At 39.4% G+C, this 14,500-nt stretch overlaps 1 protein-coding gene across 1 annotated transcript in view; it reads left to right on the plus strand.

Moving 5' to 3' along the window:
* arhgef19 (Rho guanine nucleotide exchange factor (GEF) 19) overlaps positions 1-14,500 on the plus strand; it is a 38,662-nt gene that overhangs the window by 14,440 nt on the left and 9,722 nt on the right. The window contains exons 2-9 of the mRNA XM_020922405.2: positions 8,664-9,327; positions 9,497-9,967; positions 10,210-10,333; positions 10,444-10,529; positions 10,616-10,857; positions 11,162-11,322; positions 11,730-11,882; positions 13,470-13,599. Coding sequence (XP_020778064.2) covers positions 8,685-9,327; positions 9,497-9,967; positions 10,210-10,333; positions 10,444-10,529; positions 10,616-10,857; positions 11,162-11,322; positions 11,730-11,882; positions 13,470-13,599 — 2,010 coding nt within the window. The 5' untranslated portion in view covers positions 8,664-8,684. The remainder of the gene's footprint in view (positions 1-8,663; positions 9,328-9,496; positions 9,968-10,209; positions 10,334-10,443; positions 10,530-10,615; positions 10,858-11,161; positions 11,323-11,729; positions 11,883-13,469; positions 13,600-14,500) is intronic.

Raw genomic sequence — 14,500 nt, forward strand, 5'->3', positions numbered from 1 at the left:
GACCAATAATGAAAGGACTTTGAGCTGTGAAAAGTGTAAGTTATGTGGATAAAATAGCAAATATAACCACACAGTAAAATCACACTTGTATTATCTTGTATTGTGTTGAGAACCAAAATGCCCAATTATAAGGTAACTTTTTTCACCACCGTGCCTAATGTTTTTGTAATTAAGAATAAATCAGCCTTATATAATCTTTATCCGTGAGAGCTGTGTTTGATTTGGACATGTTTCTTTTGTGTTTGGGGGCACAGTTCGGTCATGTTTATGGAATTTAAACATAATCTTACAAACAGTTCCTTGAAAGTAAGGCTAGTTACTCTTCCTGCTCTGAGTCTGTCAATGACAAGAGCTCTGTTGTAGTTTTAACGTTACCCTATAAAATAAATTTTTCTCAATATATGGGCATTAAATTGAGTACAATCGAAGTGGTACATTGTTGTATTTTGTGTGTTAAATTCTATCAAATCAGACACTTTTTACTTTTTAGTCTTACTTCAGTGATAGTCTAAACTAAAATCTTGTGTAACGGTACTCTTAATTGTAATTTGGCAGTTCTCTGTGTAACTTTTCTTAACTGTGAGGGTCTGTCACTTGCTTGTTTCTATGGATTTGTCTCTGCTCTTGAAATTGTTCCATAGTATGACAGCTCTATTTTACCATTATTCATTTACAGGTGGTTTTATAGCTTAAAAAAACAGGCATTCTGACTGTGACCGGGGTTGACCTCCACAGATCTGACCTGTAACTTGGTCTGGTTTGGTCTCCATGATGATAGAAAGATTTAATACCATAATATGAAACATTCCAGGCAAGTAATAACACCTCCATGGAGTAATGCATTTGACAGACCTTCCACTAGTAACCAAAAGTTACACAATGCACCTTTAAAGGGCCCATATTACTCTATTTTCTAATCTGTTATAATGTTGTTTCATCATCACAAACATCCCTGGAGTTGTGTTTTGTTTTACTCACACAGGTTTAACTCACAAATCCTGCATATTTAGCCTGAGTTATTCTCTCATGTGGTAATTCAGGAAATGCTCCACTGTGTTTTTAAACTCTGTGCACCTTCACTAGAATATTTGGATGATTTCAGCCCTGGAATAACTTATCTTTACTGAACAAACGATAAAAACGTAGCTTGTTAACTTGAAAACTACCTCTACATGACATCACAAGGTGGAGATGTAGACAGACTAATGATTAAGTATTACTCAAATGTGTGAATGAAACAACTTCAGGTATGTTTCTGAGGAAGTAGCAATAGTCTAACAGGGCTAAATGCTCACAAGAGTCAATTTTGCGTAATGTAAGACCTTTAAGCATAGTACTTGACGACTTTTACCTCGATACCTTCCACTGCTGTACTATGGAAAGATCACAGATGCGCGTTTTCGTGTGGCTGCTGGCATTAAAGGTATGCCAGAGTTCTTTTCATTAGCGGGTGTACACAGACTCGGCGTCTTACAGAAGCCTAGTGAAATTACAGGGCAACAGTGGCAGCAAAGTCCATAACCATCACAAATAACAGCCTGCTCACCCACGAAAATTACACCTCTGGCAATCGAATCTTAAACGCTGTGTTTTAATTGTATCAGTGCGAGGAATGCGCCGCACGTGACCCAGCTGGCTTTCAAGTTCAGATAAAAGTGCTTTATTCTCACTTTAAGTAAGATAGGGTTTACCTGATTTTCCACAAAGAGAGTGATGTATGATGATAGAGACTATAAAATGCATTGTTCATTATATGGCTGTTAGACAAATCAATCTGAGTTAAAGTTAGGAATAAAGATGGTTTAAAGGTGCATTTTAGAACTTTTATGGACATTTTAACTTTTATGGAGATATTTTTGCTTTGTTTGAAATGTTTCACAGTATAGTATTAATTTTTTCTGGCTTCATGGAGACCAAACCAGACCAAGTTACAGGTCAGATCTGTGGAGAGACAGTCAGAATCCCTGTTTTTCTAGGTGTTTTTGAGCAATAAAACTACCTGTAATTGAATAAATGTAAAGTAGAGCTGTTTATTGTCAGAAATAGATGCACAACAGAAAAAGTTACATACATAGTGCACCTTTAATCTAGAGTGAAAGGGCCCAAAGAGAAGGTAAATCACCACATCTGAAGTGGTTTATTCTCACTTGAGGTAATCTGGGGTTTATCTGGTTTTCTACAAAGACAGTGATTTATGATGGTGGAGATTAGGGCTGCTTGATTATGGAAAAAATCATTACCACGATTAGTTTGGTCAATATTGAAATCACGATTACCGGTATTCAAACGATAATTTTTTAGTTACACGATGCATTTATTCAGCATTTCTCTCTAAAAACAAAATACACTTTGTTATTGATAATTTACGCAAAACTTTAAAATTTCAAAATATAGGTTGCAGATATGAACCTTAGAGCAGTTTTGTGATATATAAAACATAAAATGAATTAAATATACTTTGAACACAAAATAAGGCATAGAAAAACATACATGTATCCAAAATAAACTATATATACAGCTGTTGTACAATTTTTATATTTAAAAAATAAAATAAATATACTTATACTTAAAAATCATCTTTGTTAAACTTTATTGTTTCAACTTGGTTATATAAGATTGGAGATTGTTTGACACACAAATCGAAATCGCAGCCTTAATGGAGAGTATAATTAAATATGTGGCTGTTGAATCATGAATCAATCCAAAGGAAAGTTAGTCTGGTATTCTGGAGTGAAAGGGCCCAAAGTGGAAGTAAGGCGCTACATTTAAAGTGGTTTATTCTCACTTTAAATAATCTCAGATTTCTTTTTTACAAAGACAGTGATTTGTGATGATGGAGATTTTAATGGCCATTGTTCATTTTATGGCTGTTATAATAATCAATGCAAAGTAAAGTTAGGAATAAAGATGGTTTAATCTGGAGTGAAAAGGCCTGAAGAGGAGCTAAGGCATCACATCTGAAGTGGTTTATTCTCACTTTAGGTAATCTAGGATTTATCTGATTTTTTATAAAGAGAGTGATTTATGATGACGGGGGTTATCGGGTTCATTGTTCATTTTATGGCTGTTATATGAATCAATGCAAAGTAAAGTTAGGAATAAAGATGGTTTAATCTGGAGTGAAAGGGTCCAAAGAGGAGCTAAGGCGCTACATCTGAAGTGGTTTATTCTCACTTTAGGTAATCTAGGATTTAAGTGATTTATGATGATGGAGATTATAAAGTGCATTGTTCATTTTATGGCTTTTATATGAATCATTCCAAAGTAAAGTTAGGAATAATTCTGGTTTAATCTGAAGTGAAAGGGCCCAAAGAGGAGGTAAAGCGCTACATCTAAAGTGGGATTAGAAGGAGCGGCCCTGAATCCAAACTGAACTACGTCTGTCCAGCTCAGTGGCTCTGTGCTGCCGTTCCCATAGCGTCTCATGTATCCTCTTCCCCATAAAGCGTTCTTTGTCCCGTACACAAACAGGTACTCGTTTGTGTCTGGGCCTCACTGATATCAGCGTGCGCCTGCCTCCTCCGCCCCGGGGGCAGGTGGGGCTTTTCAACGGCCTCATATTCAGATCACTGTACACATGTGCCCTAAATAAAGACCAAACTCTGATTTCCTCTCTCAGATTCCCAGGGCAAACACAGTGAATCAAAACAAGGCTCGCTCCACTTTTATTGTAGTGTCATTATACAAGAGACAGGTGTACTACACTGTCTAATGTATGTGTGCCATAAAGGTTTACAGCACCGCAGTCATATAGCTCTGAAATTAATCACCTCCAGAGGGTATCATTACTGCGTAACCAAGACAACCGCTGTACATGTGCTTTTGAGCAAACAGATAAAGAGATAGCATGTTAACATTTAACACCTCCACCACGTGAGACTCTGTGGGCAAACAAGGTACACTGTGCCCCTGCATTAGGTTACAATGAGCTAGTATTATACTCACCTGCATGCCTGGTAAATCCAGAATGATCTCTCTCTGTATTTCTTTAAACAGATGGATGTCAGCCTGGTCCTGACGCCCTCGGCTGTGTCTCAAGCCGATCCAAACATGATTGTCCAATCAGATTCTTTTTTTTCAGTGACACGTGACAGCTCACTGGTCACCTGTCATTTACAAATGAAATGAAATTTATCTATTTATATACCTCAGAATAATGGAGTTTAGTGCTTCACTCAGTGATTTTGCTGAAATCAGCTCCTGTGATATTTTCTGATCATGCATGTGCCTAATTGGCTAATCCATCTGTCAATCACACGTATTTGAAAAAGTCTTGAAAAAATGTGTATTCTGGATCCCAGGCAACTCAATTCATTATCAAGATAGAGAAATCTGCTCAACATTAAAAATAACAATCTTGTCTTTTTGACCTATGATTTAGAAACTCACATCTTAACTCACCGTTATTCTAAATCCTTAAAAACTGAAACTGAGATTTGGTCAATGAGCTGCGGTTCAATTACATATTTAGTTATTTTTAACTAAAATAACTAAGTTTTTAGAATTTTAGTTTTTCCACAATTTTTTCAAATGGCCTTCAGTATTAATTTAATGAACATAAACAATAGAGCCCGACCGATATATCGGTTGGACGATATTATCGGCTGAGATTGGCTCCTGGAGATATATCGGCTATTGGCCGATATGCTTGCTGATATGGGCCGATATTTCACGTGGGCATGTTATACGTCATTATAAATCTTAGACTCTCTACATTATGTTCATTTAATCCAATTTACAGACAGATAAATGTCTTAATATGTGGCTCCACATCAGTATATATCTACGGAGTCATTTGTCTGTGTCTGTGTCAGTACTGTCCCTGAACACACCACAGAGTCACGTCACTTCACTCACGTGTGTTTGTTTACACCCACAGCCGTGCGCAACACTGAGATTATTTTCTTTTTACGGACAATCGGTTTGAGTCTGAATTAAAAGGACATTTATTAGTGCAGACTTGTGATGTGAGGAGGAGCCTGTGTGAGCGCTGAGACTGCGTGCAGACTCTTGGTAGTTTGACAGCAGCAGCGGCTCAAAACTAATCTTTCAGAAATCTGCGTGTGCATAGGAGAGAAAAAACGTGCATATTTGGCTGTAGTTCAGCATAAAATGAATAAACCAGGACTAATCTTGGGCTCGAGAGATGGAGAGAGATAGAGACCAAGTCCCGACACTCCTGGTTCAGTTCTGGTTTAGTCCTGTTTTACACATGGTTTAGCTCTGTTTTAGTCCTGGTTTAGTCCTTTTTCAGTCCTGGTTTAGACCTGCTTTAGTCCTGCTACCCATCACTAGTAGCTAGAATGTGATCTACTGTCTGTAAATATGACACAAAGAGGCAGAAGAACTATAAATGTTGCTTAAATAAACCCAATTTAGAATCCAGTAGAGCCAAACCTAAGTTTTTTATACAATTCAAGATTTACAATGAATTTTTACATCACTAAATATATCGGCGATTATATTGGCTATCGGCCGCTCCAACTCCCATTATATCGGTTTCATATCGGCTACAACAAAATCCATATCGGTCGGGCTCTAATAAACAAGCCTTTTTTGCAATTTCACACAAAGAAACAGTCAAATGTCTTCTTCCAAATTCTGTACTCTGAACTGCTTTTAGACTTGGACTTAGACAAACTTTACTGATCCACAGGGGAAATTATTTGGACACAGTAGCTCACACATCACAATATAATATAGTAACAACTGTAATAACTGTAAAAAATATAAATGATAATAATAAATTCTAAATAAGTAGAAAAAAGACAGCAAGAGACAGGTGTCAAATAAGGCATAATTATATAAATGTATATGTACAAGTCAAAATAAAACAGAAAAATAAGAAGTAGTAAATAAGCTTTGTACGAGAGGTCATAGGAAGACAGAAGTGCAACAGTGATATGATGATTGACAGCACAAAGGGTTATCTGTTGCATAAAGGTGAGTTGTAGCTCTGTATGGAGTATGGTATGAATGTTTACTGACAGAGGACTGCATGTACACTAGTCAATAAAAAAACCCAGCCCTTATCATTGAAGATTAGACATGACAGAATCCCAATCTTAATTAATGTTTAGTAATTGCCCTGCCCTAATATGAAGTGAATGTACAGGCTGTTTACTTATCATAATTATAGTAATTAATTTCACATACAGAACATTCTTTAAAATGTTTTACTTAATGCAGACTTTACATTACACTTTGGCTTTGTCTGTAATCTATTACTCCATGAAATCAGATGAGGCACCTCTTTGAATACGCCGCCTGTTACTCTTTACTGTGAGCTGGTGTTTAAAGGCCAGTTAAGGATTACCTGTTCAGGAAGCAGGAGTCCTGTTTAAACAATGTGTGTAGTACTACTTTATGGGCCCAAGTCACTGATAATATGCAACCATTCACGCTGGCTAACCCTGACAGCTCATGATGGATGGGTTAGTGGTGGGTTACAGGTGAGAGTGGTACCCCCCTTTCTCTGGATCTGTGCTGTCCTGACTATATTTGGGTTTGTGTGTGTATTGTGGTATCCTGTCTCTTCTATGGAAGATGTTAAATACAGGGGTCCATACGCTGTGCTCTTTCATTATAGCAGGAAAACACACTGCACCAGAAGGAGTTGTCTTTACGTTTGACCGGACCACCACTACATCCTGTATAATATCACTGCTCTCTATAGTCCTTTTTATCTATAGAGTCTATAATCTAGTGTACATTGCTATATTATTATTATATCGTATAGAGTATATCGGCACATGTAATGAAAAATTTGCTGGATCAGATATCAGATAACCAAATATTGGTACAGTCGATATCCTGGTTGGACATATACTAGACTGTTCACTGGTCATAGTCGCCCAGAAAGTCTTGTGGTGTCTTACTTGTGGGATAAATAATAGCTATATAACTCATTTGGATCAGCTTGGGCTGGTTAGTTGTTTTAAGGAAATGCTTCTTTTCGGTCTCTGTTCTTGTATCAGCAACTTACTTAAAACTATAGTATCGGAATCAGTATCGGAACTGATAAAGCTGGATTGGTGCATTTCTAGAGTGAACAGTGGTTTAGACTCACCTCACAGTTATAGTAGTTGTACTTTTACTTAAATAACTAAGTAATAATAATAATAGATCAGTTTTATATATATATATATATATATATATATATATATATATATATATACACACACAATTTGGACACTCAAAAGACGCTTTACAGTGCATTATTCATTCAATCCACACTCAATGGTGGTAAGCTCCTACTGCAGCCACAGCTGCTCTTGAGCAGACTGATGGAAGAGAGGCTGTCGATCTGCGTCATCGGCGCCTCTGACCAACATCACTCACGCACTCTCCACTTTCATACTTGGCAATGTGGGTGAAGTGTCTTGCCTAAGGACACAACGACAGTGGCACCTGAGTTTCCCAGTGGTCTCCCATTCAAGTACTAACCAGGCCCAGCCATGCTGAGCTTCTGAGATCTGACAGGATCAGGCTTTGACATGCCACACGGTACATAGTACTTGTTCCACCACTGATAATGAGTCATAGAAGTTCATAAACATCAAATTTTTACAGTTTAAATCTCATCCTAAAACTGAAAAATAACCAAACTTCTCCAACTAGTACAAAGAAAAAGCACGCATGATAAACACAGACCCCTAAAAATTATTATCTAATCTGTCATGTTTTAGACATGGCAGTTCAGCAGTAGACATGGATAGATACTAAAATATTCTCGTAGCTGGTGTGTAACAGTTGGTCGCGCTGGTGGAATCTCTCGGTGACACTGAGCCAGGTTGGGAGCTGTGTTCAGTCAGCCATATTTGATTGCAGGATAAGTGCAGCATTAGAAACTTTAGACGAACATACTACTTTTCTTTCAGGGATGTGATTCTCTTCAAGGTTTGGTTCCTCTATAAAATTGTACAATAAAAATGCTTCAGTGGCTTTTGAAAAGGGGCTTTGTGTGAAGGTTACATGCTCACTGTTAATGGGTGCCTCTACGTTGTTTGGGAGCAGCACAAGCAGTGTTATAAGCAGTGTTTTCCTCTGGTATTTGAACTATTATACTTTCTGAAGCTACGAACTGGGTTAGACAGGGCAACCTTATTTCTCTTTCTTTTTTTTTATGTGGACTGTGGTGATTATAGGAAACACATTGTGTCTGGTATATAATTATAACAGTTCTACCTGCATCATTATGTTATAATTTGCACATTTTAAATGTTCACTTCATATACACATTTTTAATTTTCATCTATGGGTAGCTGCAGTCTTTTTTTTTTTTCATGAAGCTTCAGAATCCTACACATATCACTGATTAAGAAAATAAAATTGGACAAGGAAGTGAGTACAGAGCTGTGGGCGTTTCCCACTGATGGTGAAAATGGGGGTTGAGTGAAACAATGAGGTCTTGAATACAGGAGAATAAAGATTCCTCAAGCTGCATGAATCACACTAAATACTATTTCAAGAGGGTAATTGAGAAGGGGACCAATAGGAAGCGCATGGTGTAAAGTTCTCAAAAGTCTATTTTGTATAATAGGTTCCCTTTAATGTAATACATCCTCAGGCTGCACTGTCTCCAATGTTGTCTCAGTTTACTGTTGTTTTGACTTCATAAACAAACTGAATCTATTTACTTTATGTTATTTTCTTGTCTTTAGTTTCCATGGTCCCTTGGCGTCATGCTCCCGGGGTATGGACTCTCCCCCCTCCCTGACTTCCAGCCTCACCTCCAGGTCTTTGGCTGCAGAGACAGTCCCAGGATGTGGATTCCTGGTTCAGGAGACCCCCAGAGCCTGAGCGAGGGGCAGGAGGACAGACCCCTGCTCCGCTCCTGCCATCATAAACATGTGGCCGTGTGCCAGCAGGAAACACTGGCATTTATTGAGCTCCAGCCCACTCTTATGCCCAAAGTGAGTGAAGTGAGCCCCCCCAGGACATTGAATGGGTTTAAACACTCTGTGAATGGACTGAAGGAGTGGAGAAATGGACACTATAGGACTAACCCTGAACAAACTGTTCCTCCTTCTCACATTGACAAAGAGGAGCTCGGCTCTGATACACCCCCTGAGCCTCTGTGTGAGGAAGAAGAGCAACCCCCTGTCCCTCACCTGTACCCTGTCCCAGAGCACCCAGACCCACCCCGGACCGTCACCACTGTGTGTAGGCCCCTCCATGCTGCCCTCAGCCTGCCCCTGTCTTTGCCCCTGTCCTCCATCTACTCAAACTTCTGGGACTCTCCGGGCCCCTCCTCCCCTGAAGGTCCAGAGCCCAGTACCCCAGTGAGGAGAACATCACAGGGGTCACTCAAGGAGAAGTCCATGCGTAAGTCTCTTTGTAGTACTTTTACTTTTACTCTTTTACATGTTTACAAAACATGCTGTAATGGGTTATTTGCCTCATTTTCTGAACAAATAGCTCTGTATGTGCTAATACACATATGAATAACAAACGCAGGTGTTATTATAAGTGCTGAATGTCTGTGTGCTTGTAGGGAGGAAGATGCAAGTGTATTCTCCAGAGAGCCCCACAGATGAATGTGTGAGCAGCCCCCTCCTGGATCCTGACTTCCTGTTCCCCGGACCACTAGCCTCATTCCTGGAGGAGGACCTGAGCCTGTCCTCTCTAGAGACCCTCAGCCCCTCATCCTGTGACAGTGGAACAGACCTGCCCAGTCTCAGCCATGAGGACATTTACCACTTGCCCGAGGAGCCTCTGCACATTACAGAAGACCCCATCCCAGGGCTCCCGGAGGAGAACAGTGTAGAACTGTCCATAGCCACCGGGGGCAGCTCTCTGTCTCGCAGAGGGGAAGAACGGCGACGTTTCTCTGCGTCAGAGCTGATCTCACGGCTGCAGTTGTCCCAGAGGAAGAACTCCTTCACCCTGAAGCTGGGCAAGTCTCTGTCAGCGAGAGTCTCTTCCAGAGACAGACAGAGCTCAGGCCTCAGCTCCAACATGGAGCGTGAGTCACGCACATATACTGCTCTAATCATTTACTGCTGTCATAGTAAAGAAATGCTTTCAACTGTTACTGTATCTGTGATTTAACTGCCTTACATTGAAGGCCTTTCCTGATGGCCTAGTGAACATGCATTAACATACATCCAGAAAGTACTCTCCTAGCACTAATAATAATAAATGATTTAAGTTATTGTAAAATGTGCCAATTTACATGTTGATATCTGTTATTTTTCCCTTTCTTAGTCAAGTTGAGCTCTCGTCGCAGCTCAGGGTGCTCCAGTGACAGCGCCCCCCACAGTCCTGTAGGATCAACTCCACCTCAGCCCATCTGTGAGAATGGACTGCAGCGATGGAGCACTAAACTGGGGTAAACTTTTAGAACAATGTTATGTGTGTAAAAACTGTGTAAAAAGACTTCAAATTATTTGTTAGAATATTATTACCCCATCCAAACTGTAAATGTTCATGCCATTTCAGAATGAGGAAAAGATCCATAGAAGAAGACATGAGTGCACTTCCTGCTTTCAGCAGCTCCAATCGCCTGTCACGCTTTCTGCCCAGCTGTAAGTGCCACTCACCAGTCCACAGGTTTGACACAGTTAAATGTTTAAATATGCAGTTACTGAGTGTGTTTTCTCCTCTGCTACAGCCATCCTGTACCAGGAATACAGTGATGTGGCCATCAACAGAGAGATCCAGAGGCAGCAGGGGAAGGAGCCTGGCACAGAGGAGGAGAGCTCAGATGGGACCCCCTCCCCCTCAAACCTCTCCCCCTCCAGCTCCTTCCGCTCCTCTCGAGGATCAGCTTTCGCTCTGTGGCAGGACATCCCTGATGTACGCTCCAGTGGTCAGCTCGACAACTTTAGTAACGAAGAGAGGAAACTGCAAGAGGTGACTGGCTTCAAAGAGAAAGGGTTGTGAAACCATCAAAAAATTTGAAGATGAGGGAAAATATTGAGGCCCACAGTGAGACACACTCTTTGTTAATATAAACACAAAGCGCACCCACACGAGGGAGAAACCGTTCTCTGTGTTAAACTTGTATGTGTGGGATTAATGATTTCCTTATAGCTTTGTGGTTGTTCATTTATTATTGCCCTAGTGAACATATCACTCCTCCTTTACTGGAATAGACTGTGAAAGAGCAGACCCCCTGGACAGTCTGCACTAATCTAATACTGTGTTTTGTTCTCAGGCCAAGTTTGAGCTGGTGTCCTCTGAGGCCTCTTACATCCGCAGCCTGACCATCGCTGTGGACCACTTCATGCTGTCTCATGACCTGGCAGAGTGCCTGGGCGCTCAGGACAAACAGTGGCTCTTCTCCAAACTGCCAGAGGTCAAAGACGTCAGTGAAAGGTGAGAGATCACTCTGATCCTCCCACACCTGTCTGTCCTGTCTATCTGGTCTCTGTCTTTAAACAATTTGTTCCACCTTGTGATGTCATGTGGTAATACAGAAAGTGCTCCAATGTGTTTTTAAACTCCACACACCTTCACGAGAATCATTTGGATAATTTCAGCCCTGGACTTGCCAATCTCTACAGAACTAAAGGTAAAGCTGTTGACTTGAAAATGACCACTTCATGGCATCACAATGTGGAACAGAGCATTGTGAGTTTTGGAGATGTACTCCAGGTATATTTTTGAGAAGGCAACAACATAATAACATGTCATAAAGTTTACAAGAGTCAATTTTGCATGATATAGGATCGTTAACTGTGTCTGTCCTTTGTCTGTCTCTAACTGTCTGTGTTTGGCTGTAGGTTTCTGCAGGACCTGGAGCAGCGTCTGGAGGAGGACATCCTGCGCTTTGATGTATGTGATATTGTTCTGAACCACTGTGCTGCTCTGAGGAGGGTGTACCTGCCCTACGTGACCAATCAGGCCTACCAGGAACAGACCTACCAGCGCCTACTGTGAGTAGTTCTTGTTTACTATTGTCAACATGATTTATTATGTCATTGTATCTCTACTTAAATGGAGTCTGAAATTAAAGGTGCACTATGTAATTTTGTTTGGGGTCCATCACCTTCTTGTTTCTATGGAAATTGCTCTGCCTGGAATATTCCACAGTGGGACATTAAACAGCTCTACCTTACATTTATGAAATTACAGGTGGTTTTATAGTTCAAAAATACCCAGAAAACCAGACCAGTAACTTGGTTCAGTTTGGTCTTCATGAAGATAGACAGTTTTAATACCATACTGTGAAATATTAAGAGAGAAGAAAAGCATTTGACCCTTCAGCAGAAAAGTTACACAATGCACCTTTAAGGCTGTATGTATGAAGTTTCAGGTTTAAGATTTAATCAGTCACAATTTGCAAAAGACAAAAAAATCTCTTCTTATTATGTACAAAGCTAACCCTGTAGTTTGAGCTTTAGAAACATGTTCTGAGAAAGTTCGTATTTTAATCTTCTCACGAAAATGAATGTCCTTAGCAAGTTTTCTTAACAGAATCCTGAATCTAAAAAAACAACAACTTAAAAACAGCATTGCACTGCTTCCCAAAAAATTCAGAGTTGATGGAGCTTCCGGCTCCATCAACTCTGGCTCCAATTCACTTTACATTGAAAAATTATCCCCCCTCTCTCTGTAACTGCTGCATCAAGCCTTGTCATTTTGGCCTAAAAATGTTTTTATTATTCCGCTCTACATGATCCTGGTGTTTTTATTTCCCTACTTTGGCCATAAATAAATTCCAAATATGAAAGTCAGCTCCAAATTCGCTCTTATAAAGCCTTGTGAGCTGGGGCTGCTCAGTTATGTAAAAAAACAAGAAGATAATCAAGATTATTCAAACGATTATTTTTTAGTTACACAATGAATTTATTCAGCATTTCTCTCTTTCAAAAAAAACAAAACACTTTGTTACTGATCATTTACGCAAAACTTTAAATTTGAAAATAAATTCAGACGGACAAATATGAACCTTATATAAAGCATAAAATGAATAAAATATACTTTGAACATGAAATAAGGCATAGAAAAACATAAATGTATCCAAAATAAACTATATATCCAGCTGTTCTATATCTCTTTATGTAAAAAATAAAATAAATACACACATTTATATAAAAAAAAACATCCCATAATAAATTTTGATAAGCTTTAAATCGTTTCAACTTTCAACGTTTTCACACAAATCAAAATCACGATCACAGTCTGATTAATTGCACAACCTCATCTATATAGGTGACGTCACATTCCCTTAGTCCACTTCTTTATACTGTTTATGGTAAAAACTGTTGACATACAATGACAATAAAGGACACATGGGTATCTGTTCACTCCACTGATATTGTATGTGTAGCGCTCCTTTCTCTGTGCTGTGTCCCTTTTCTCAGAGCTCAAGTGTTAGTATGGACATGACTCAACCTGCTGTGCCTTTCCCTTAGTAATCCCACAGCATTTTGTGAGCCCACATCTGTGCTCGGATACAACACTGGAATTCTGACTCAAAATCCTCACCATCCCAGTCACTCTGCCCATTTATCCCACAGACAGGAAAACCCCCGCTTTCCCAGTATCTTGTCCCGACTGGAGGAGGATCCTGTTTGCCAAAGACTGCCCCTCACCTCCTTCCTCATCCTGCCCTTCCAGAGGATCACACGGCTCAAAATGCTAGTGGAGGTACGCTATTAAAGGATCTGTATTACGCAAAATGGACTCTTGGGATAAGCTGTGTTTTAATGTTGTTACCTCATCAAAAACATACCTGAAGTTGTGTTTGTTTCATTTACACATGTTTAAGTAATCCTGGATTATATCGCTGTCTACATCTTCAAAGATCAAAATGCCCTATTACACCTTGTGATGTCATGAAGCAGTAGTTTTCCAGTTAACACATTTTACCTTTTGTTTAGTATACAGGGTTTCCACTCTTTTTCACTGACAAAATTTCAAAACTTTTCCATTTTTCATGACCTAAAGTGAATTTTCCATGACTTTACAGGACCTACATGTGTAGAATTGATCATTAGGGCTAAATATGAAATGTTAACCCTTTTCACTCACCTTATGGTTTGGTATTATAGTTTTTTAACATTCAAAATACTGTCAGTGCATTTATTGTTGTCTCTTTTAAACAAAAGGTGCAAACATTTGGAAATAATCATAATAGCCTAATGAAAACTTGTAGTTGCATGAAAGAGATATTAAAACTTGACTTTTCCAAAACTTTCATTGAATTTCCATGACTTTTTTTAGGATTTCCATGACTGTGGGAATCCTGCATAGATTGGCAAATCCAGGGCTGAAATCATCCATCATGATTCTAGTGGAAATGATGGTGTTTAAAACACAGTGGAGCACTTCCTGTATTACCACATGACATCACAAGGTGGAACAGTGTTTTCTGTTTGAGAGAAGAACTCAGCCTAAATATGGAAGCTTTGTGTGTTAAACATGTGTGACTGAAACAAAACACAACTCCAGGAATGTTTGTGAAGAGGAAACAACATAATAACATAGATCAGAAAATAGCGTAATATGAGTGTTTTAAACTCCAGCTATTAACCCAACCTACAATGAA

The sequence above is a fragment of the Boleophthalmus pectinirostris genome, unplaced genomic scaffold (assembly GCF_026225935.1).
Source record: "Boleophthalmus pectinirostris isolate CB_2022bp ecotype Guang Dong unplaced genomic scaffold, ASM2622593v1 HiC_scaffold_8, whole genome shotgun sequence".
Lineage (NCBI taxonomy): Eukaryota > Metazoa > Chordata > Actinopteri > Gobiiformes > Gobiidae > Boleophthalmus > Boleophthalmus pectinirostris.